The sequence below is a fragment of the Lytechinus variegatus genome, chromosome 1 (genome assembly GCF_018143015.1).
Source record: "Lytechinus variegatus isolate NC3 chromosome 1, Lvar_3.0, whole genome shotgun sequence".
NCBI lineage: Eukaryota > Metazoa > Echinodermata > Echinoidea > Temnopleuroida > Toxopneustidae > Lytechinus > Lytechinus variegatus.
This window is the reverse complement of record NC_054740.1, coordinates 33,761,008-33,787,275: the sequence shown is the minus strand read 5'-3', so window position 1 is coordinate 33,787,275 and position 26,268 is coordinate 33,761,008. Positions and strand designations below refer to the sequence as shown.

The 26,268-nt window shown below is 37.2% G+C and overlaps 2 protein-coding genes across 2 annotated transcripts; one reads left to right on the top strand and one right to left on the bottom strand.

Annotated features, from left to right (window-relative positions):
* Nucleotides 1–162: 162 nt before the first annotated feature.
* LOC121412024 (sodium- and chloride-dependent glycine transporter 1-like) lies at nucleotides 163–16,288 on the top strand. Its single transcript, XM_041604939.1, has 4 exons — nucleotides 163–378; nucleotides 4,168–4,317; nucleotides 11,759–11,890; nucleotides 15,627–16,288. The coding sequence occupies exons 1-4, from the start codon at nucleotides 240–242 to the stop codon at nucleotides 15,884–15,886; spliced, it is 681 nt and encodes a 226-aa protein (XP_041460873.1). The 5' UTR covers nucleotides 163–239; the 3' UTR covers nucleotides 15,887–16,288.
* Nucleotides 16,289–19,006: 2,718 nt separating this feature from the next.
* Nucleotides 19,007–21,040, bottom strand: LOC121412017 (putative nuclease HARBI1). Its single transcript, XM_041604933.1, has 2 exons — nucleotides 20,286–21,040; nucleotides 19,007–20,180 (listed from the first exon to the last, which is right to left on the bottom strand). Exons 1-2 carry the CDS (start codon nucleotides 20,696–20,698, stop codon nucleotides 19,190–19,192), a joined length of 1,404 nt encoding a protein of 467 aa, XP_041460867.1. The 5' UTR covers nucleotides 20,699–21,040; the 3' UTR covers nucleotides 19,007–19,189.
* Nucleotides 21,041–26,268: the final 5,228 nt, after the last annotated feature.

The following is a 26,268-nucleotide window of genomic DNA, read 5'->3' as shown; positions in this document are numbered from 1 at the left end:
TCCACCCATCAAGTTACGTAAGAGTAATTTTCCGAATTCATCAAGGCATTTGCGTGTGCATTGACATGGTGCATCTACGGAATTGAATGAATGCATCCACGGTCACGCGCACGCGGGTGATAATATCCCTACCAAAGACCTTATAATATGATCCGGACCATTTATTGAAGTGTCGCCGCTCCTCCGCGTACGTGTGCCACAAATTTCGCAGTGAACAGTGAGAGAACTCAGACTTCGAAATGCCGGGCACGGATTCTAAGTCCATCTTTTCGATGGATAGATGGAAGAAGGGAGGGAAACAGTCACCACATGCGAACGGGGGTGCTAACGGACAGTATACCCCTGTCGATAGGAATGGGGATGACGAGAAGCAAAGAGGTAAGAAAAAAAGAATATCATCAACTTCGCAGAGCGCTCTCGTGAGGTGTGATGCATCCATCCAGCGTCCAGCTTGCTGGGGCACCGAGCGCGACCCACAGGCACCAAGTGTAAATTGAAATCATGCCAAATAGTAATAGAAATGGGAAGTTATCTTTCTTTGTGAGCGTGAAGGTAGGGGTTACAGTGCAGTGGTAGCATAGTAATATTGATGGATTTAATGAAAATCCACCTATAGGGATGGGCCAGACTGGAGATATTTATATCTCAATAAATAGAGTAAAATTCACAGAGCAAAATGCTGAAAATTTTGTCAAAATCTGATAACAAATAAAGTTATTGAATTTTAAAGATTTGCATAAGTCCGGTGAAACAGTTCTAGGCATGTCTTTATGAATATTCATAAATGGGCTGATGATGCCATATCCCCATTTGTTCTTTTGCATTTTATTATATGAAATTAGGTTTATTCAAATGTTTCTACCAAGAACATTGGATTGACAACTGATTATGTGCATTAGATATTATTTGCTGAAACTTATTTCACCATAATGGAGACACATTTTATACACATCTGAAAAAATGAAACAATCATGATTTCATGTAATAACATAAGAAAAAGGAAAGTGGGATGTGACATCAGTCCACCTAATGAATATTCATGACAATGTGCATACAACAGTATTGTTTTCATAAAATATTGATAAATTTTAAATGTCATTAACTTCATTATTTGTTATCCAATTTTGATGAAATTTTCAGCATTTTGCTCTGTGAATTTTAATCTATTTATTTAGATATATTTTCAGCCATCCCTTTAATGAATATCACTAGTGTCAAGGTCTTTTCATTCCAGCTGATAACTATTTAAAAGGATGGTCAAGGCTGGAGATATTCATATTTCATGAAAATCAGTCAAAGAATTCTACTAAATTTCAAATATTGTCATGTAATATGAAATGGAGGCTTTATATGCATTATTAGTTCGTAACCATTATGTAAACAAGTATAGTGTTTTTATGCTTATTGACTCGAAGTTGTGAACAAAACAAATTTCTGATATGGATAGCTAAAGACAAACTTTGAAATAATAAAAGGTATGGCATTTTAAAGTTTTGCATCATTTGGGATAAATAGTTATATGCATATACTGTGTCCATATGAATGTGCAGTGAGCAAGTTGATTGATAATGTTATATCTTCACTATTTCTTTGTATTATATTATGTTGAATTATATGTACTTATATGTAAAAGGCTCATACCTTTGCTCAATTATAAATTGATAATATGTAATTTTCTTATTTGTTGTCTAATCTCTTTTAAATGTTAATCTTTATGTTGGCCTTATTTTTTTGCATTCAAACCAATGATTACCACAAAAAAGATGCATTGCTATTGCTATAGCTGACTGGCAACAAGCGAATATGTGACTGGATTGAATATTAATAAAAATTATTATGTTGACTATCTTGGATTGCTATTCTATAAATACTCTATACTACTTTGATATTCTTCAGAAAAACCCTGTGTGAATACTGTACAACAACACAGAAAATGTCCTTTTATATGGTAGCCTATTTGCTGAAATCTTTTCAAATTTGAAAACTTTCATAGCATTCATTGGGATCAGCATTTTGTTTGGTTGAATAGAGAATTTGTATAGGCTTTTCATTTTAATTGCAATCCCTTTTCAAAGCTCTTCCTCACCATCTTCTGATGGTTGAGACCTATTGTTGAGGGTTTTGTCAATAGTTGTGTATTGAACTGTAGTGTACTTTATTAAAGTGGGGGGGGGGGGGGTTACTTAATTGAAAGTTCTTTGGATTAAAAGGTCAGTGTCATCTTTTAAACAGCAATGTTTATTTTTATGTGGGCTAAGTTTATGGAAAGTTGGGGAAAGTGTCTGACAAAATGAAGTAAAAGGTTGGTTCCAGTTGTGGTTGATTTGATTCACTGGCAGCTGAAAGCATTCAAATTCAGCCCATCAAATTAAATGTATTAGCATCTAAAGTTTTGGTGATAAAGAGTCAGTATTGTGAATCATGATCCAGTTTCATATAACGCCACAGCTTATTACTGACCATTAAAGGACAAGTCCACCCCAACAAAAACTTGATTTGAATAAAAAGAGAAAAATTCAACTAGCATAACACTGAAAATTTCATCAAAATCGGATGTAAAATAAGAAAGTTATGACATTTCAAAATTTTGCTTCTTTTCACAAAAACAGTTATATGAACGAGCCAGCTACATCCAAATGAGAGAGTCCATGATGTCATTCACTCACTATTTCTTTTGTTTTTTATTGTTTGAACTTTGAAATATGAAATATTTGGATTTTCTCGTCATTGTCATGTGAAATGAAGATTCATTCCTCCCTGAACACATGGATTTCTATTATTTTAACATTTTGTGCTTCAGGCAAGGAGGTCCTAATGGTCAAATTCGTAAAAATTGAAATATTGTATAATTCAAACAATAAAAAACAAAAGAAATAGTGAGTGAGTGACATCATCAACTCTCTAATTTGGATGTAACTGGCTCGTTCATATAACTATTTTGTTAAAAATAAGTGAAACTTTGAAATGTCATAACTTTCCTATTTTACATCCGATTTTGATGAAATCTTCAGCATTGTGCTTGTCTGATTTTTCTCTATCGATTCAAATCAAAATTTTTCTGAGGTGGACTTGACCTTTAAGTAATTTAAATATATATATATATATATATATATATATATATATCTCTTTAATAGCAAAATTTTGTAAGGACGTGTGCAGTCATGTATGAACTGGTACAGTGAGAGACAAGTTCAGGGGATTTAAAAATACTTGAATGTTTGGTTATCCTCATCTAAATAATTAGAAAAGGGGCTATATTGTGAATTATAGAGGTTCACCTACCATTCAATCTTACAAAAGTTAGTGGCCATGAAATCTGTGTGTTTTGAGCTGGCAGTCATACCAATGGGAGCAAAGTCAAAGACAACACATCTTCCATCTCCATTTATATTCTTTATAATAATAATAATAATAATAGTAATAATAACAATAATAACTGTTTATTTACCCAGGGTAGCCAATTCAGTTCCGAAAACTGTTCTCCTAGCGGGTTCTACTATTATTATTACCTGGCCAAGCTAGGCTACCTTTCCACAAAAATGACCTCAATGCTCCAGCGCATCGAAAACACCGCGGCTCGTCTTGTTTCCTGTGTCCCTCGTACTTCCCACATTACTCCTGTGCTTCACAAACTCCACTTCTTGTATCACCTACAAAATTCTTGTTCATGCTTTCAAGTCATATCATGGTCTAGCTCCTTCATACCTTTCTGAACTTCGAGTGCTACGTTCTGATTCTCAATCTCTTCTTTCTCAATCTCATACTTCTTACAAACAATACGGTCAGCGTTCTTTTTCTTATGCAGCTTCATTTCTTTGGAACAATCTCCTCCTCCAAATTTGCAATGCTAACTGTGTTAATACATTTAAAGTTATGCTTAAAACTAATCTTTTTAAATCTTAAAGTGATCATATCAAATGTTTTTTGGCCCATTTGATGGTATTTCTTTATTCATGATCTGGTGAGAAAAAGTTGTAGATTGTAATCAGTTTTGATACATTTTGTTGTGCAAAGTATTTCTATTTCCTTTATACTTCATATTTCCTTTCTCTTAACCGCTTAGAGGCAATTTGAGAATTTGCGGTATATAAAATTGTTATTGTTATTATATGAGAGAAAAGTTTTTGCTTTTTTAAAGATATTTTCTCTCAATTTTTCTCTATATAGGAGCCAATGAGGAAAAGAAGCCAGAAGAAGTAGACAAATCAAGAGAAACATGGGGCAGTGGGGTAGAGTTCATTCTCTCAACCATGGGCTATGCAATTGGTCTTGGCAATGTGTGGCGTTTCCCTTATATGTGCTATGAGAATGGAGGAGGTAAGTGTCCAGCTCATGAAGTAAAATGATTGAAGGGGGAAGACCTGCTTGTTGGTCACAATTTGGGGACTCTGAGGAGTGGTATAAAACAGAAAGTGAGTGAGATGAAGGAGAAGGATGAAAAGAAGGAAAAGGAAGAGTACAGGTAGGGAAGAAGTTCTAAGGAGAATGAAGAGGAGGGGGGGGGGGGGGGGTTACGCAAGCTTAACATGTGAATATTTGTGGTAAATAAAATGAAATTAAGTGCAAAATACAAGGTTTTGTTAAAAAAAAATAAATGTTTATCATAACATCAAGTCCTTGGTATTTTTCTAGGAAATTAATACAATAGCTATACAATCAATTCTTTGTAGATTTTATCACAAGAAAAAGTATCAGACACGGATGAATAGAATATTTTTGGTAAATAAAATGAATCAATTATTCAGTGCAACAAGGCATTGGTAGCTAACATAAATGTGTATCACCAGGGCCTTGATATCAACCTTTTTTTATTCTTTGGCCAGTGTGAATCACAAAATGCTCTGGTTTTGTGATTTTATAAGGCACTGGATCGGAGATGATCAATCAGCCGTGAATTCATCTGAATACACATATTCAGGTGGATTCAGTCCTAATAATTAAGTAGCTGTTCTCCCTCCGCAAATTTGAGAATATTCAGGAGGGATTTGGGAACAGTCGTGGAGGAATTTGGCTCATTTTGAAATGTTCAGAGCTGGATACCCTTCAAAATACTCCTGAATGTGGTCAAATTTGGGCCACATTGGGGATGTATTCAGATATTAATATTTGGTTGGATTAGGGGAGACATTGGAAGTATTCTAGGCAGATTCGGACCTATTTGTATCATTCGGGGAGTAACGTTCTAACTTTGGCACATTCAGCCAAATTCGTTCTGATTCGGGTCAATATTCAGGGCGTCCTCCCCCTCTCGATCCATATCTGTGTTTTTTGTCTAGGTGTGATTGTGCCACACATGATACATCCATCCATATACCCACACACTAAAAACTTCATAAAGCAGTGTCTACACTTCGGATCTCATTAGGTGGTTTCAGACCGCCTCGAAGTTCGTCAGTTCCAGGTATTCTCTGATCGGGAAATTTACCCCGATCAGAAAATACCAGGTGTGGTATTCTGAAAGCTCAATTAGCGGTCAATTAGCGCTCAATTAGCATTTTGGTATTCTGAAAAGTCACTTAAGTGCCCTTTCCTTATTTGGCCAGGTTGCGTTGCGCGCACTTGCAATAGTACGCGTTTTGACCGCGCGAAGACTTAATTGAGTAGTTACGAGACTTTTGGTATTCTGAAAAGTCTCATAGCGCTCAATTAGCGGACTTTCCAGTGGGGGAAGATAATGGTGATAAGAGGTCCATTAAGTCTCATCATATCTTGATAAATGTGGCTTTCATTTCTTATAAATATCATCAAATCGGTTTAATACTAGGAGGAAGGAAGGAGGAAGGAAGAGAATAAAGGAGAGAGCTAAAAAGGGAAAAGAATAAAGGGGAAAAGGTGGTGTATAGAAACAAGTAAAATAAGGAATAGGGTCTTTGATTGAACCCCATACTTTCATGTGCCCAGTCAGGCTCCACCTTGACCACTTGGCCACGTCACCTCAGTTGATTGTCTTAAATGGGACTATATTTGGTAATAAATAAATTAGAAAAGGGGGAAAAAGGAGACAGAAATATTTGTGTACTTATAGGGAAAATATGACTATTATTTTTTCTATATTTTCTTTAATTATTAGCATCGTAAACTATTTTGTTTTGCACACTTTTTTTTGACAATAATGAAATTGCCAAATTACGATAGATGCAGCAATGTGCATGGTTGAATTAAACCTCGTTTCTGACAATGAAAAATAAGCATAGACCCCTCTAGTATTTAAACGAATATATAGAATAAAATACAAAAGAAAAATAGTGAGTGCTGCCATCGTTTTCCCCACCTATAAAAACCTATAAATGTCATAACGTTTCAACATCAAATATCAATAGAATTTCGGCTTTTTTTAATTATGCTTTTTTTATATTTAAAATATGTCTATTCAAATTTTGTTGGAGAATATTTCTCATATAAATGAAAAGTATGTAGTTTTTAAAATAAGTAGGAATTAAGTTAAAGAAGAACCCCCTCTACCATGGCCCCGAGACAGTGGCAAATAAAAATTATTGTAAAAAACAAGAAAAAGAAAAAGAAAGAAAGCTACAAATGGATTCAAATAGAGAGTTGTGAAAATCAGACCGCGTTCGAAAAAAAGAGAAAAGCACAAAGGTACATTAAATGAGAGAAAGGGAAAAGACAACAATTAATTTCAACAACATAACAAACCTCTAATCTCAGATGCAAATGCTTTAGCATTTCAGCAAAAAATATTTTTATCAAGATCGTGGTGGGTGCAGTGCACCTGCAGCAGCCGGGCGCTGCGCTGCGAGGCAGCAAAATGAAGAGACACTGCGCGCTAGGAAAAAATTTTACGTTGTAAGAGCGCATTTGATTGGCTAATTCGGCTCAGTAGGGGAGTGGCCTAAAGGGACTTAATTGAGCGCTAATAGAGTTTTCAGAATACGAATTTGGAGGTACATTAGCGCTCCATTAAATGGGTAACTTAAAAGGATATTTAAGTGGAAACTTACGAGACTTTTCAGAATACCCCCCCAGGTATTTTGCTAATGTGAAAGCAAACTACGCGTAATCTCCCCGAAAGAAAATACCCACTAAATAGTAGGTACTTGGCGAAATTACGAGAACTTTCGTGGGGATTTTTCCAAGGTCGCAGGTATTTTGGCGATGTGAAAGCAAATTACGGGAACTTTTAGCCCAGCGTGTCGTTGGGCGCGGGAGCTGTGGGTGGCTGCTGGGCTAGTGATTTTAAATCTCGCGCCTTGCCTGCTTATCAGACCATACTATGCTCATGCTTAACTTCAGGAATTTATCCCAAAGGGTATGTTTCGGGGCGGTGTGAATGCAGGAATAATTAATGGGTATTTTTTAGCCGAAAACAGTTCCCGTAATTTAACGGGGATTCTTGTGATCGAGGCGGTTCGAAACCACCTATAGGTTACATAACTTCACTGTTGAATAATTGACAAGTATCCAAATGTATACATGACTTCAAAATAACTTGCCTAATTTGGAAGCACTTTGAACCATTCGCAAGTGTGTGGTGGTGGTGTGCATGTGGTATGTGATGGGGGGTGTGTGTATATATTAGGTTTATGTGTGGAAGGATAGGTAGGTACACACTAGTCTGCTATGCAGACTCTGAATGGCTCATGAGGTGGGATCTGCTACTGGTTTGCGAAGCAAACCAGCCTGAAAGGGCGAGCGTAGGAACATTTAATCATTGATTTATTGATCCTCATAGAGCTATTATTTGCCCGCATAACTGACTACGAGGCTATCATCAAAAGGTCTCAAAACTCAGTTGCTGGGTGAAGAATGAAATAAAGTGTGAAAGAAGGGTTATAACTTGTGTGTGTACCTAGTCTACAAATGTAGACCCACTTCTGCAGCCTCAGTAGACCTAGTCTGCTATGCAGACTCGTTGAATCAGCTAAGGTACACACACTGCAGATGTGGGTCTTCATTTGTAGACTAGGTACACACACAAGTTATAACCCTTCTTTCACACTTTATTTCATTCTTCACCCAGCAACTGAGTTTTGAGACCTTTTGATGATAGCCTGTAGTCAGTCATGCGGGCAAATAATAGCTCTATGAGGATCAATAAATCAATAATTAAATGTTCCTATTTCAAGAAGAAAACTTCAAACTGATGGGACTTTTTTTCTGACTCGCTCTGTATTATTGACCCTTTACTGAAACATTAGACAGGCTTAAAATAAAGTCACATGTTTCATTCAGCAGGGGATTTTCCATGAATTAGATCTGTCCAGCACTCCAGCAAAAGGTGACCTAAAATGTGAGAGCTCAATTGCCAAATTTGTGTGATTGTGTGACTCTCCTTTAGGGTAATGTAAATATTATGATTGCCTTTATTGATCGATTCAAGGCAGAGAGAACAATATGATATGATAATGTACTACCTAATGCAATGTCTTCCATGAGAGAAACAGTAAATATTTGTATCACTATCCAATTATTTTTAGAGCAAATATAGAGATGATACCACTTTTACCATTTAAAAGTCAGGAAACCAGTGAATTTATACACACTTGGTCATCATGCTGAAAAAGTAATTTTACACCAGGGGGGTGTTTCACAAAGATTTAAGTATGACTTAGGTCGCACTTAAATGCTGACGCATAGAAGATATGCTATGCGCAATCTTATTGATCAATACGCAGTAGTGCGCGTCCTCTTCTCATGATCTGACCAATGCGGTCTAGCCTTTTATACCACACGCAACGAGGCATTTAAGTGCGACTCTAAAACATACTTATATCTTTGTGAAACACCCCCAGATATTTTACACCGTATGTCTACTGTTCGAGCTCGGGATGAAAAATTTCAGCAGTCCTTGTTCAGATTACATGTAGTCCCTATTTATTTTTGTTTTATTCTTATTGCCGTACGTCCTTGTGCATCATTGAATGTAGTTTTTTTGTGAGAATTTAATGGGAAAAGTGAAAGAGAGAGAAAGGGAGAGAGAGAGAGAGATCGTGAGAGAGAAAGCAAAAAAGACAAAGAGAAAGATACATACATGGCATGCCATTTGTCCCATAAAGGTGATAAACTCAGTTGAGTGCTTAGAAACTCTTGTTTTACAGATGAAACAGAGTTTTTCTGCATAGCAGAGTGAGAACATAGGCGCTGCTTTTCCAATGGCGGTGGCATCAACATTGAAATCTTCACTGAATGTTAAGTTTTTAAAATGTCATATCTTAGAAAGTAAATGGTCCTAGTTCATCAAACTTGGACATGAGGAAAATTAAGTATTACTAAACGTCCTGACCAAGGTCAAAGGTCATTCAGGATCATTGAACTATGACCATGTTGGTGTTATATTTGTTGAAATACCATCATAACTGAAATTTTATGGATCTAGTTCATGACACAAGAGTAATCAAGTATGAGTGAACACCCAGCATGAGGTTTAGGTCACATGACCAAGGTCAAAGGTCATTAAAGGTCAATTAACTTTGGCTATGTTTGGGGTATTTGTTGAATCCCCATTATGGTATAACTTTGAAAGTTTATGGATTTACTCCCCGAAATGTGGACATAAGGGTAATCAAGTATCACTGATTGCATTGCACAAGTCTTAGGTCTCATGATCAAGGTCAAATTAGGGTCAACGAACATAGTACTTTGTTATGGTAGTGTTTTTTGTGAATAGTTATTCTGTAGGCCTATTGTAATTTTCAAAGTTGGCACGGTTGCTATATTGAATCACGTATTGCAGGCCCGAGGGGGGGGATACTTCCATTCACGAGTGGATACCATGCGCGACCATGAGATCTCAAAAAGCACCCTAAACACGTATTTTCCATATTCTGAAAATGCACCCCTTAACAAGTACAGTGTATTGGCGTGTGAAACCCTACCCTTAACAAGTATTGGAAACTAAACGATACTATTGGCAAGTATTCCCTGAATTGTACTACTAAACAAGTGCGGGGACATTTCAAACAAGGACGTCGGTCGCCGGTTTTACCTTTACCGTACCTACATCATTGGGTTTAGTACAGCCGAACTCGCGCAAATCATACTCTAAACACCAACACGTAGAGTTGACTCCTGGGGCAAAAAGTACATCCTTTATTAAACATTTTAGTCTTGATTGTTTATGCCCTCAAAAATTTGACCCTAAACACGTAAATTTCCTAGCGAAATAGATACCCTTTTTTTTTCATTATTTTAGTGTTTTTGACACCCTTATTACATTATGTACGTAACGTGCCGTATCTTGAAAAAGACATCCTTTTTACGTGTTTTTTTGGTCGCGCATGGTATCCACTCATCAATGTAAGTGGCACCCCTGGGCGGATTGCAGGCAAGCCTGCCAGAGGCGCTCCTCTTGTCTTGTCTTGATAAAATTAGTTTTTCAAGTGATTTATTTCTTTTTTTGGTGAAAAGGTGAATTTATCACTGATAAACCCAATTTTTTAAGCAATAAATTAATTTTTCAATCTTGATCAACTTAGTTTTCTTTAGATTTTCGATTTCAATAAACTGAGTTATTCATCAGTAGTAAATAAAGCCATTTGAAGGAGGCAGGGGGGAGTTATCCCCCTCCCCTTAGAAACTTTAGAAACTTACTTTTCATCAAATGCAGCAATTTTACTTTGGAAAATGCAGTAGTGCCCAAATGATAAGCTTGGTTACTTCACTCCCTCACTTTCAAATTTCTTTTAAAATCTTAATGCCTCTTGCCCCTTTCCCCATGAGAAGAAATTGCATAGGGCATAGGAAGGGAAAAAAATATTTTTGCCATCCCCAATTTTTGTCTCGCCCACCAAAGAAGAAGCCGAGACTGAAAGACCCAAATGTTGTCCGGCGTCCGTCCGTCACAAACCTGTAATGACACATAACTCCACAACCGTAAGTCGCTTTTCAACCAAACTTGGATGGTAGATGGACTTGGGGGACCTGCATGTTATGCTGCAGTCAGAGGTCACATGGTAAGGTCAAAGGTCATTTTCAGGTCAACATGAAAGTTTACGTGCAAGGCTCTTATGACAAGTGTTATTCCATCCCAGTCATTTCACAATGAAGTTTCGATATGATTCTGCATGTTGCGTGCCCTTGCAAATCACGATATTTCTGGTTATTTTCATAAGTGGGCGAGACACAAAATTGCTTATGCCTTGTGATTGTGGTGGGGGGGGAGGTAGCAAGTGTCCCCCAGCCCCGCTTCCATCACTCTTGAACCCAATGACAATGATCCCATCATCTTATTGAACCCAATTACCCCACCCCCGTAGATTCGACACAAATCTGAATATCAAAATTGAAAAACTATATTGAAATACTCATTAGTTTTTTTCGAAATTGGAAACTTAGTTTATCATTCGATATTAAAACTAAATTTTTCACATTTTAATTGTTTTTGTCACTTGAAAAACCTTGTCTTTCACCAATAAACTTGAGTCTTTTGCCTTTTGGCAAAGAACAGTTTATATTTTTGCCAAACGTAGTTTGTCAATTAATAAGTAGGCTTTTGTGAAAAACTCTGTTTTTTGCTTTTGTTTTTCTTGAGTTTTTCATTCAAGAATATTAGTCTATTGGCAAAAATTTGAGTTTATCCCCTTTATGGGACGGACAATGTGCCATATATGTATAGAGAGAAAGAGAGATTGGTTCTGGATTCAAATCCCTGAAGCATTATTGCCCCTTGCAAGATGTTGAAAGTTCTCCAAAATGATAATTTGCATACTTTAAGTAACTGTCCACAACCTTTCAACATTTCATCCTTGTATCTGGTATGATGTCTTTAATTGTCTTCATTTGTTTTGTTTACTACCTTTAGGTGCATTTTTAGTGCCATACTTCATCATGCTGTTTATTGTGTGCTTCCCAATCATGTTTATGGAAATGGGTCTTGGTCAGTTCAGTAGTTTGGGATGCATCTCTGTCTGGGAAATCAGTCCATTCTTCAAAGGTAAGTTTGCTTTATTAAGATAAGTTCAAAGTTTATAGGAGGCGTGATAGCTCAGTCGGTAGAGCGGGGGATTCGTATTCCGATGACCCGGGTTCGATTCCCACTTGGTGCGCCAGTGCCCTTTGGTAAGGCATTAATCCTCAGTACCAGGTCCTTCGGAGAGGACCTTAAGCCGTCGGTCCTCTGGTTGCTTGCTTACAAGCATTCATGCATTCTTAGCAATCAGGTAAAAAAATCACCACCAATACCATACCAATACACATAAAGATGATTCCTTGGATATGGCAACAATGTGATGATTAATAGCATCTTTAGCTGTGCCCAGTTATTAGGATCTGGATTACTTTACCGGGAACCCACACTCAAGAATCATCCTCTTTTATTTATCCACACATGACATGGGACTATACATTCCTAATTTATATATGCCTAGGGCATACCAGTAAATTGGGTTTTTATATATCCTGCTACATGTATGCACTACCCGACAGGAAAGTTCACCCTGGCTTGACAGTTGGTTTTGATGAAAGGGGGAGAAAATTGTAAGATTTGGCACAAATCCTTCTAAGAGAGTCGATAAGGATTTCTACAGTGTTATGATAATGTCACATGCGAGCAGCTCTTCTGTTGGAATTGTAATAGAAAGTCAATAAAATGCAATTTTCTCAGAAATTTGAGAATGATTTTCCTTGTGCATTTATTATATTAGATAAAACAGTTTCATTTTCATACCTGCTTCTTGGCCCTAGCATTTGCATAAAACAAAAGTTACCATTATGGTGACTTTGCCTTGCAATAGTATATTGCATGGAATCCTTGCTTTTGATTAGCTGTTGATCAGCATTAGAATGGAACCATTGGATTGCATGCAAAGCTACCATAATAGTAATTTTTATGCAACGGGCGCGGGAAGAGAGATAATTTCATTCATCATTATCTATCAGAAAATGGGGATTTATGGAATTAGTGGAGCTGCTGTTTGCATATGACTCGCAAAGTCAAATCTTGTATAATAATCATAACTTTTGGTGGATTTTCAGCAAAATTTCACCAATAGTATGCCTTTTCCTTCTCTTATTGAAACATCTATTGTCAGGGTGGACTGTCCTTTAAAGGAGAATGAAACCTTTGGAACAAGTGGGCTTGTGTGGAAAGAGAAAAATCAAAGAATAGGATCAAAGATAGTTTGAGAAAAATCAGACAAATAATGAGAAAGTTATGAGCATTTGAATATTGCAATCACTAATGCTATAGATCCTCACATTGGCAATGCGACAAAGATGTGTGACGTCACATGTGAAAAACTTTCCCTGTGGGGGACTACATGTATAAAATACCCATAAAACGTCCCTTTTTGCACATTCTTATGGTGATGCAAACTCTTTATCCATAATGTATTCTTTAAAAATCTGTGTTACATGCTCTCAAAATACATGATCTACTGATAGATGTGATAAGAGGCATTTTCAGTGAAATATATAGAAAAGTAATGGGAAAGTTGTTCACATGTAACATCACACATCTTTGTCGCATTGCCAACTTTAGGAACTACATTATGATAATGATCTAAACTTCAAATTCTCATAACTTTCTTATTATTTATTCAATTTTTCTCAAACTTTTGTTGATATGTTTCTTTGATTTTTGTCTCACCTGCATAGAAGAGTGAGACTATACTGTAGGCGCCGCTTTTCTGATAGCGGCATCAACATCAGATCTTAACCTATAAGGTTAAGTTTTTGAAATGTCATCATAACTTAGAAAATATATGGACCTAGTTCATGAAACTTGAACATGAGATTAATCAAGTAATACTGAACATCCTGCCAGAGTTTCATGTCACGTGACCAAGGTCAAAGGTCATTTAGGGTCAATAAACTTTGGCCATAATGGGGGTATCTGTTGAATTACAATCATAACTTTGGAAGTTTATGGATCTGACTCATGAAACTTGGACATAAGAGTAATCAGGTGGCACTGAACATCCTGTGTGAGTTTCAGGTCACAAGGTCAAAGGTCATGTAAGGTCAACAAACTTTGGCCACGTTGGGGGTATTGGTTGAATTGCCATCACATCTCTGTAAGTGTATTGGTCTAGTTCATAAAACTTGGAAATAAGAGTAACCAAGTATCACTGAACATCTTTTGCGAGTTATAGTAGTTTTCTAAGTCAGTACTGCTGCTATATTATATCGCATGATGCAGGTGAGACTGCCAGAGGCATTCCACTTGTTCTGATTTAACATGGGCTCTCTTGTTTCAAAGGTTTCATTTTCCTTGAAAGATAAACTCTGGTATGGTACTGGTCAAACTTAGAAATGAAAATCAGAAACATTACTGAATAGTGCACAACTATGGTCCCATGTGTTGTTACATGTGCTACGCACACCAGGTAAAGCATTTTGGAATTAAATGAATATAATTTCAATCAAGCCTTATTATTTTAATTAAACTTTGATGGTCTACATGCTAATAAGTTGTCTGGTAGAGAATTAAACGCTTCAGGATTGCTTCCAGCGTTGTGTTGGCTCAGTTGGTAAAGCGTCCGTCTCACAACTTGGAGGTCGGGAGTTGACAAAACCTGGCCACACCAGACCGAAAGACGTTAAGATGGGAGCTAGTTGCTACTACCCTGTTTGGTATTCAATGCTTAAAGGGATAGAGCCTCGTCGATCTGGCGCTGCACAGCAGCTGCCGGGCCCACCATCAATTGGGCAAAACAAATTTATTTTCGAAAAATAAAATATGGATTTTCATTTTAAAACAATATACCTGTACCAGAGGTCGAACTTAACTCTAACAGTTTAACAGTAGGGGAAGGCGGGGTAAGTTGAGCATAGGGGCAAGTAGAGCCACCACCCCCAGGCCAATAATGAATGAGTCAGACATTGTGGTGGTGTCATGTAATGATGACCCATAGCATAACCCTAACCCCACCACATTGTTTTCCACTTTGAAACAAAAAGTAGTTTATTAGAGGGAAAAGTATGAATTTCAGCCCAAAAAGTAAAAAAGAGTGTGAAATAGATAAGTACTTTATTCACACACACGTCTTTAAATATAGTAAAGACATGATAACAACATTATTAGTCCAGGTATGAATCTTCATTCTTGTCATAGTCTTTTATATGATGGATGCATGATAAATGTGTGGATACAAAATTATCGCACTAAGTTCGGACTGGGGTAAGTTGAGCCAAACAGCATGGGGCAAGTTGAGCCATGGTAATTCTTATGGTAATTTATCTTAAAAAACAAACAAACCATAAAAATCAATTGAAATGCAAGCTGAAAGAAGCAAATTTACATGACTGCTCTTTTACTTTTAAAGGATGTTAGTATTTATAGAGAATTAGCAAGTGAAAAGACTTCAAACAAAAAATTGACATGCTGGTTCTCCCCCCATACATTTTGTACGTAGTTTTTGTGGCTCAACTTACCCCAGACGGTGGCACAACTTACCCCATATATGGGGCAAGTTGAGCCATTTGACATCGTTTTTTTCAAAGGTCATGATGACTTTCAGTGTGGGGTTAGAAAGTTATATGTAGGTGAAAAACATTTCCCAAGAATCAAATTTAAAGTTAAGGTACTTATTTCTACAATAGTACTAGTCCTATCAATTCTAACATGCAAAATGCAAAAAGTGTCACAACTTATCCCGCCTTCCCCTACCCTCCTTATGATAATATTGAGAATTTAACCCTTCAATTTCCTTCCATTTTTCCAACCACAGGGATTGGTTATGCCATGACAATGGTGTCTTCCTACTTTTGTTTCTACTACATCATCATTATGAGTTATTCAATCTTCTACATGTTTGCTAGCCTGCAAAGTGAACTGCCATGGAGAGGCTGCAATAATACATGGAACACAATAAATTGCTTTGAAGGTATCAAAGAACTCAACCAAACTGCCAACTGGTCCAACCCAGTATCCACTGCCATGCCAAATGCCTCTGGAAAGGTCTGGGCTACGGAAGAATACTGGAAGTAAGTTATTTTCTCTATCAATTTAAAGTGGAAGTCCACTTCAACAAGAGGTTTATTTGAATAAAAAGAGGGATATCAGATAAAAGCATAACACACAAAATGTCATCAAACTTTCATAGAAATTTAATAAAATTATATTTTCAATTTCTTTTTACAATTTACAATACATTTTTTTTTCACAGAAAATGCAAAAGACAGTAGTACAGTATGCAAATGAGAGTCATGATGTCACTCAATGAATCTCTTGTATTTTATTTTATAATTATGCAATTTTTCCAAACTTTTGCAGATTTGACAATAAGGACACTCTTCATCAAATCATAATAGATTCCATGTACAGCAATGGCAGTTCCATTTTTTTGAGAAATCAAACTTTATTTTGTGTTATGAGACAATTAAGTTTTCATATTTCATGTAGAAAAATGCAACAGAACTTTGCACAATGTGCTTATAACATTTTTTTAGATTTAAGCAAGACTTTGATAATGCTGTGACTTTCTCATTTTACATTTGATTTTGATGACATTTTCAGGTATACATGTAAGTTTGTCTTTGTAAGGATGGTCTTATATTTCTGAATGTTTTGGTTATATCAAACAGTTTACAAGCTTAGGACTAGTGTCTTTCAGATCTGTAAGTGATGATTTGCAATCTGCAAGATACAAATTCAATGTAATTATTTGTGTTCCATGGTTATTGAATAGTGGAATAAATGATTGAGAAGTATGAATTTAATCTTTGTTTATTTTACTATTTTATTTGTTGACAGATTTTGATTAATTTTCTTCCATCTGGTAGAGCTCCATGAGGTTCATGAAACTTGTACACAAAGTTTTTAAATTTTGTTTGGAAAATTATTTATTCTAATTTATGCAAAATTTATTCATAAATAAAAAAAGTTTTTTCTTCTTCATTTGTTGATCAATTTCAGTTTTGTTTGCTTTATATGATAGCTCAAGGTGGTGATGCAAAATTTCAATATAGAATTTTGAAACTCATTAAATATGCTAATTTATTCACATATTTCCAAAACTCACAAAAATTACTTATTTATTTGTTGATTGATTTTGGTTATTTTTGTTCCATCTGAGAGCTACATTAGGTTCACCAAGGTTCTACACAGAGTTAAGAAACTTTGACTAGACAATTATTAATACTTAATTTATATGAAATTTAATGATAGATCACAAAAATGCTTTTATGTCATTTCTTCATCAATTTCAATTCTCAATTTATGTCACCAATATAATTCACTACAGTGTCAACTGGGCTGAAATTAAAATTGTGTTAAATTTTGTTGCGAGATGCCGGATGAGCTCCACATCATTGATGTGCTAGTTTCGATATCCTGTGGGTAGATTTACAAAAAGTCTTGTCCTTTCAATGCAGATTTAATTTCTTCGGCTTGCAAATCCTTAAATCGGTCAATATTTTTAACATTTTAGAGGCATATTCAATGCTCTTTGATATTTCATTGTCACTCTTCACCACATATCCACAGGCCGCCATTCAAGATGAACTCATGAATATTCAATATGACGTCATAGCAACACGCGCTCTCATTGGTTGATTTTCAACGACCAGTTTTTGGTCAAAATATTTGTAAAAACAATGAAAGACAAAATAAATAGGTGAAATTTGGCTCAGATGTCAAGAGGCCCTGTCTCGCGGCGGTCTGCTTTGCTCTCTCACTTGCTTTGCCATGTTCGCTCGGAAAGGAGCCGACAGGGCCTCGACAAGAGACTACCTTTCTCGGTGCTGAAGGTGCCCCTATACATGTATAATCCCGGGTAAGCTTGTCTACCAATTCCGGTGCGCACAGCTTTTTGAGGAATTACTTCCTGCCAGTATCCATTTACCTCACCTGGGTTGAATTGAATAGAAAGAGAAAAATCCAACAAGCAAAACACTGAAAACTTCATCAAAATCTGATGTAAAATAAGAAAGTTATGGCATTTTAATGTTTCACTTCATTTCACAAAACAGTTATATGCACATCTCGGTCGGTATACAAAAGAGAAACTGATGACATCACTCACTCACTTTTCCTTTTGTATTTTATGATATGAAATGTTTTTATTTCTCGTCATTGTCCTGTGAAATGAAGTTTCATTCCTCCCTGAACATGTGGAATTCCATTATTTTAACCCCGGGGTGGGGGGGGGGCACTTCGATTCATGAGTGGATACCATGCGCGACCATGGTGTCTCGAAAAGCACTCTTAACACATAATTTCCATTTTCTTAAAATGCACCCCTTATGCCTAGGTCACATAGCCCGGCCGATGAGGTTCCGATGAGCCAGCGATGCGATTTCAGCCGGACACCGGCCGGACTCCCGTGGTCACCGGCCGGCGTTTGGGGCTAAAAACCGCATCGGTGGCAGCTCGGCGAAATTTAACTTCGGAGTTAAAAATTCGACGGGCTCTCACCGAGCTCCCTCATCGCAGCCCCATCCTTATCACATCGGAATACGCATCGGCCGGTGTACGACCGAGTATCGGCCGGTGTCCCGTGCCAGTTTATGTTTATTGCCATATTTATTGTGTATGTGGTAACATCCAAGGTATGAAAACTAAAGTTCTGTCGTTGTCTTTATTGTTTTTATCTTTTTAACATCTTAGAGCAATAAACTGAGAACTCAAAAGGTAAAACAAAGTTAATTTAGAAGGAAAGAAAATGTCATTTAGAAGGTTTTATAGAACACACCATAAAAATTGGTTAATTTTAACAAAGTTGCATAGATCAAAAGTTAAACAGTACTCAAGTAAAAATTAATATTTCGTAAGACTTTATCTGATATGTAAACAATGGAGATCCTTCCTCATTATGAAAAAACACATACTTTTTAAAAGGTGAAAACATATTAATGGGCAATCATTTGAAGCCTATTACAAAATTACAAAGCTAATCATATTGGTTGATACAAGTGTTTTTCTTTATGAAAGGTTAGTTTTTAAAGGTGAAAGAAAAGATACAATGACGATTATTCTTTGATTAAAAATAATTCAATCACAATGAATGTGTTGCTGTTGTATTATTTACACACATCTCATCTTATTCATACTGGTGTATTTTAATATTGATTTATTCTTTCAAACAGGTTTGATTTCTTTTGGCATTTATTACTAGTGTTCAAATTAAAAAGAGCAAAGGCAATGTTTTAAGATTACCCAATAACAGATTTATTTGCAAACAACATACTGAATAATGGAAAGTATAACACATCAAAAATGCGTTAAGTCCTGAGAAGAATAATGGAATGTCTGTGGCTGCATCCGGTATACTGTAACAATATTAGACACAAGTTACTGCTGGTTTATTGCCACATCTTGCCATGGCACACTCCCGGCAGGACTGCAAAAGTAATTCTTGAGGTATGCGCGCAGTTCTTTGCCTGGTCGGGTCAATCTTGGCCCGTGCCCTGCTGCTTGCACATCTTCGAGCACGGCTTGGTCTCGCCATGCACCCGCGATGATCTGACCCTGCTCATCTTCCCGGTCGAGGTCAGCATTCTGAAGGTTGGGGTAACGAGTCCTCATGAGGTTGTGAAGGGTCATGCAGGCCTTGACGATCTTGGTAACTTTCGACGGTCTCAATCCCAGGGTTGTTAGCAGACATCTGAAGCGATTGGCGAATATACCAAACGCGTTTTCAACCACACGGCGTGCCCTGGAACACCGGTAGTTGTAGATCCGCTCGTCCCGTTTCAGGTGCCGATGAGGGTAAGGCTTCATCATGTATGGCCGTAGGGGGAAGGCGTCGTCTCCGACCATGTAGTAGGGTGTGTCCTGGTCGTCATTTGGTAGGGGATCCGGCTGGGGTAGTCCGATCGTTCCCTCACGCAGACCTGGCTCCAGTCGCGACCGGTTAAAGATGCCGGCGTCGGAATACGACCCTGGTGACCCCACATCCGCCCAGATGAACTTGTAGTCAGAGTTTACCACTGCAAGCATGACGATGGAAAAGAAGCCTTTGTAGTTGTAGTAAAGTGAGCCGCTCTTGGGGGGCTTCTTGATGGCGACATGTTTCCCATCGATCGCGCCACAACAGTGGGGAAAGTTCCATCTGTCTCCGAATCCCTCGGCTACCGGGCGCCACTCATCTTCTGTCTGGGGAGTGGCCCACATCTCGTCCTCGTATTCGTCGTAGATGGCCTGACAGACCTCGGGGACGAACAGAGAGATGGTGTTGTGTGGGACACGAAACGCGAACGCCAGATCATGATAGCTGCTTCCGGTCGCCAAGAACCTCAAGGTGATCGCCAGCTTCAGCCCAGGATCCAAGGGGGTTCGATGCCTGCAACAGAAGAGGGTGAAATATGAATAAAATCAAACTAGAATAAATATGGATGGAAGACATTTCACCACAATTTGACAGTAGGTTCATAAAGTGTAAACTTACGTTGTGGTCTTGGCAATGCGGGGGCCAACTCGGTCAAGCAACTCATAGAACATCTGTGGCACCATGCGGAGGTAGGATTTGAAGTCGGCAGCGTGCTCGGCCTCGAGTTCCCTCATGAGCGTCTCATACTGGCCGAAACGAGGTCTGCGTAGGATCCACTCGCGCACCCACCAACGTCTTATTCTTCTGCCGGCCCTCTGTCGCTCCCTCTCGGCTTCTTCGAGCAGTGCTGCCAGGACCAAGTTGTACTGGAACCTCGCCTGAGCTAGCTCGTGTTCTAACAACGCCATTCGTAGTCTTCTCGGTGCAGCCATAGTGATGAACTGACCATTCCAGGTAGGGTGGACATATATATACAGGTATGGAATAGCTGACCATCGGCCCCCCAAGTCCGAGGTACACCGGCCGAACATCGGCCGGGCAGTGTTCGAAGCCCGTTAACAACCCGGCCGGTGATCGCACGGTGTCCTTTAACCTGCTCGGGTACCGGCCGTATACCCCCCGATGTCCGGCCGACCATCGGCCGGACATCGGCCGGTAGTTGCTGCCACATCGGCCGAAAAAAATCTCCACTTTTGAGACAGACTCCGGACGGTCATCGGCCGGTGTTTGGTCGGTCGCCTGTAGATTTCCGGACGGAGCCCGGTCACGTCACCGAGCTATGCCACCGATGAGGGGAGCTCGGCGACACCTCAAAAATCCACCGAGCTCCACCGATGCCGGACACCGGCCGGGCTATGTGACCTAGGCTTTAACAAGTATTGGCGTGTGAAACCCTACCCTTAACAAGTATTGGAAGCAAAACGATACTCTTGGCAAATATTCCCTGAAATGAACCCCTAAACAAGTACAGGAATGTTTTATTGTTACGGGTCCTGCGGTCGTCGACTTTACCTTATTTGGGTTAGCACGACCCACCTTCTACACCTCGCGCAAATCGGACTCTAAACACGTAGTGTTGGGGCAAAAAGGACATCCTTTATAAAACATTTTGATAAATTGTTTGATCATCCCCGCAGATTCGACCCTAAACACGTAATTTTCCAGCAAAATAGATACCCTTTTTTCATTATTTTTGTTTTTTTGACACCCTTATCACGTTACGTACGTAACGTTCCCTATAGTGAAAGAACATCCTTTTTACAGGTTTTTTTGGTCGCGCATGGTATCCACTCGTCAATGTAAGTGGCCCCCCCCCCCGGGATTTTAACATTTAGTGCTTCAGGCAAGGAGGTCCTAATCGTCAAATTCGTAAAAATTAAAACATTGTACAGTGCGTATCAAAAAAAAGTTTACACTTTGAAAAAACCCTGTAAAATTATAAATTTGTAATATCCTGAAGATTTTTCCACATTTAAACATTGGTACAGATGCATTTAAGCAAATGACGATATAACTATCGAAAAATATTTCCGCTTGAGTGAGCACCACTTACTTTTGAAAAGTTAGTGAAAAATGATTTGCGCAGAACTTTAAAATAGCTATGCGAATAAAAGTAAACCTTTTTCATGAAGAACACGTAGAATTTAGCAAGTAAAATTGATTTTAAGATATCTTTGACCTTTTTTAACTTCGAAGAGTGCATTGCACCCCGCCCCACTCCCCCACACACCAAGGCCATCAAGACGATATTTGATTTACACTGAGCTGTGATTTACATAAAATGAATTAGGCTTGATTTTCATTTTTTTAATCATTGTCAAGCTTGGGAAAAGTGTGGAGAAACAAGTATTAAATGAAAAATTAAATGTCAACCCACTTTGAATAACAGAAACTTAGTGAAAAAGTGCTGGAGATGTCTGATGTAAACTTTTGTTTAGATTCAGTTATGTCCTCAGATCCAGCTGGCACAAAAAGGGTAAAAGTTGTGCTTACTAAGTGTTGAAATTTCAATTTGGGTGGCAAATTTGTTTAAAAATGCTTGAATGTGTCTGTTTTATCTTAATTGACTAAAAGTGCAAGGGAAATGTAGGAAAAATGTGTCGCAGGGTAAGTTTGATTTCTCCCTTTCCCCTTGACACTGCGTGAAAACAAGCATTTCTGCGCAAACAGATTTCTGCGAGCTTTACAAAAATAGACAGTGCTCACTCAAGTGTAACATTCTGTCAAAACTTTTACTTTCATTAGATAGATGAGACCCAAACCAAAGATTATATGTGAAAAAATTACCCACATGTTGTATATTTTTTAATTCTCAGAGCTTTTTCAAAGTGTAAACTTTTTTTTGATATGCACTGTATAATTCAAACAATAAAAAATAAAAGAAATAGTGAGTGAGTGACATCATTGACTCTCTCATTTGGATGTAAGTGGCTTGTTCATATAAATATTTTGTTGAAAATAAGTGAAGCTTTGAAATTTCATTACTTTCTTATTTTACATCCGATTTTGATGAATTTTCAGCATTGTGCTTATCTTATTTTTCTCTATTGATTCAAATCAACATTTTTTCTGAGGTGGACTTGACCTTTAAGAAGGTCTCAGTGGTAGAATCATGACATTGATCTCAGATGTTGTATTCAATCAAACATTAATGTTGATGAACCTGTCTGCAGATTCAATTAGAATGAGGCACTCTAAGGAATGTCTGAGGTTAAAGACCCAGACAGGAGCTGAAAGTGATATTAATCAAAATACTCAGCCGTGAAAATGCATAAAGCTTGCACTTCTACGTTAAATAGCTTACTGGGTGTAAGCTTTTGATTGTTATATGAATTGTCAATTTCACTTTTAGGTCTGGTCTGGCTCTTTGAGAATTTAGTAGTATCTAGTGTATAAAAACAGACAGAATGGTGAAAATTCTGAAAACAAAGCTAGTTTTGAAGAGTCACAACAGCTTTTGTTATTAAAGGACAAGTCAACCCCAACAAAAGGTTGATTGGAATAAAAAAATCCAACAAGCATGACACTGAAAATTGCATCAAAATTGGATGTAAACTAAGAAAGTTATGACAATAATTTCTCATTATCAAGTGAAACAAAGAATAAGTCCTCCCTGAACATATAGAATTGAAATTGTTTTAATACTATATGGTTGAGTCAAGTTGATCCTTATTGTAAAATGTGTAAAAAGTGAAATATTGTATAATTCAAACAAGAAAAAACAAAAGAAATAGTGAAGTACATCGACTGTCTCATTTGTCACTTAACAGTTGTGCGAAAAAATGTTTTGTGAAAAATGAGTGAAAATTTAGTGTCATAACTTTCATATTTTACATCTGATTTTGATGAAATTTTCAGCAATATGCTAGTTTGATTTTTCTGTATCAATTTAAATTGATATTTTTCTGGGGTGGACTCAACCTTTAATCGCTGCAGTCACCCAGATTCACAATGGTTGTGAACTATTGTTTGCTGCCCCAAGTTTAAGAATTCATTTAATGGGATATAAAGATGTGAGGTTGAGATATTGGTCATGGAAGGAAATACAAAGGTCTTTGTGAACTATAAACTTTGTAAATTAAAACTTATTCCAAAACACTTTGGTTGGGCAGAAATTAGATTTAAAACTTTTGGATTTATTTCAGTTGTGGAATAATAGAGAGTGAAATTTTAATGTATTGTAACTTATCCCCTAAGTCACTCAATCAGTCAAGCAGTCAATCAATTAATCATTTAATCATTCATCTAATCAAGCAATCATTTGATTGATCAGTAAATCAATCAATAAATCGGTTAATCAATCAAATACTCAGTCAGTCTTTGGCATGACATATGGTTTAATACTTCTGTTCAAACATTCATCATAAAACTTGTACTAGTACTGGAAACGAGTTAATACATGTAATGAGAACATTCAAGCGGTTGTGGAACTTGGAAGTGATCTTCCAAACTGGTTCAGAAACCACCTTGCGATGTAGTTTACAAGATTGCTTTGCCTCATGAAACTGGTTTTAGCAAAAGTGAGGACACAAGCGTTTTACTCCACACACTGTGTGTAGAATGCCTACACTACGGTTTCAAATTTTGTGCGAAACATGTCATCCGCTGGGAGCCTGAATTCCCGTAGCAATAGACCACTTTGTATGATTTGGAAACCACTTTTGGGTGATTGATTGGGAATGCTAACAAAGCGATCTTTTTAACTTGTTTCCTGAACCGGTTTTCACTAAACTAGTTTTATGATTGTAATGAGAACGGTGTCTGAATGTACCTAGCTAGTTGATACCAAATCAACCCAACTAGGTCAACATAGTGCATTTAATGAGGAAAAACAAATAAGACCCTTGTAAAAGTCAGAAAAATTGTCCTTCATTTACTTTTAATTTACAGCAACACAGAGACTACACTCTGATTCTGGTTGAGAAAATTGTAGAATATTAATAATAATTTATGAATATAAAAGAATATGACTTCAAAGTACTTCAATAGTGGCTTTTGAAAAAGAGAAGAAAAAGTATTACTATGTCCATGCATGAAATATCGTGTGTTAGGCGTACTTAGGGCTTAAGCTTGAACTTCCCTCCCGCTGTCAGAAATATCCATAAAACAGCCCCTCAATTAGAAGTAACATCTATTTGTAATTTATGACCTTGCAACTGGCAGCATTTAATTCATGGAATTGTCCTCAGGTTCAACTTTGTATATTTATGACAAACCTATGTCAGTCATTATTAAGATATTAGAATTAGTAATGTTAATAAAATGCACTCAAAGGATGCAAAGTTCAACACTTTGAGGCATGTGAATGAAAAAATAAAGGATTGCATACAGTGGAAGCACAAACTGTTTGAATCTGACCCCATACCAATACTTGCAACCAGCTGTGATTTTCAGCAGAATAGCTATTTGTGACCTAGACTTTCTGATAAAAGAAAAATAATATTGTTTTTTCTCTGATTTTGAATAAAATTATCGATATTCTCATGAGAGTGAGGATTTTTGAAATATGAATGTAATCACTTGTTAATATATGCATAAGATATGAAATTTGGTTACACTCCTTGAAATTTGCCAGTCCAATATCTTGTTAGGATAAAAGACAAAGAAGTCATGCAATTATTGATTTTTTTGAAATATCAGCATTTTTAATTTCAATATTGAATTGGTTTGTGGTCACTATTAATATTTGATAGGAGTGTGTACCACTATAAGTCTGTCTCTCGTTTTTTGAACTGCCCTGATTAGATAACTTGTGTATCAGCACTTATCCTACATCATATGTATATTTGTAGACTGCTCCAGAAATTGCAAGCACAAGGTATTAACTAGATCAAGTGTGCTTATCAGTAATATGATAAGTAATATCTTTTCTTTGCATATCTGTTAGAAGGTCGAATGAATACAAGTTTGATAGCATTTTGATGCTTTGTTTATATAGGTTTGTGTTCTGTATTCAGGGCTCCTCACTAACCCTTTTTGTCTACTGGTCCAAACTGTATGATGTTGGACCAGTCAACCCTTCCACATTTTTACTGGTCCAGACCTAAAAGTTACTGGTCCACTAAAAAAAAAATTAATTTACTTTTGTTGTCCTCTACTGCTTTATTTGCCCCCCCCCCGAAACACAAACACACACACATAATATAATTCATTTTTAAGATGCCAGAGCAATTTTTATAATTTATGAAAGAGGAGAAAATATTTTTTTTTATTAATTTGATATATTTTTACCGGTTATGTCGGACAAGTATTTCTGGCTATTTCTGAAAAGTCAGTGGCCCGCCAGCAATTTTTACTGGTCTGGCACCATTGGGCCAGTGCCAGTGTCGCGCACTGCTGTATTGTAGATTTTGATATGAATTCTTGTAGGCCTACATGTAAGGGATGGAGGAGATATTACTTTCAAATCTTGATCAGTCTATCAGGTACATGTACCTGCATACATTTGTAATTCCGAAGCTTCATTATTCTGAAGGTTCGTTATTCTGAAGGTTCGTATTTCCGAAGGTTCGTAATTACGAAGGTTCGTTAGTCCGAAAATGATATGAGGTTCATAATTCCGAAGGTTCGAAAATCCGAAAAAGAAATGAGGTTCGTAATT

Bases quoted from the DNA above. Each gene is read 5' to 3' on its own strand.
- LOC121412017 (XM_041604933.1), bottom strand. From the start codon at position 20,698: ATGTTCGGCCGGTGTACCTCGGACTTGGGGGGCCGATGGTCAGCTATT. The intron at 20,181-20,285 runs GTAAGTTTACAC...CTTCTGTTGCAG, and splicing joins CGCATTGCCAAGACCACAAC to GCATCGAACCCCCTTGGATC.
- LOC121412024 (XM_041604939.1), top strand. From the start codon at position 240: ATGCCGGGCACGGATTCTAAGTCCATCTTTTCGATGGATAGATGGAAG. The intron at 379-4,167 runs GTAAGAAAAAAA...TTCTCTATATAG, and splicing joins GGATGACGAGAAGCAAAGAG to GAGCCAATGAGGAAAAGAAG. The intron at 11,891-15,626 runs GTAAGTTTGCTT...TTCCAACCACAG, and splicing joins AATCAGTCCATTCTTCAAAG to GGATTGGTTATGCCATGACA.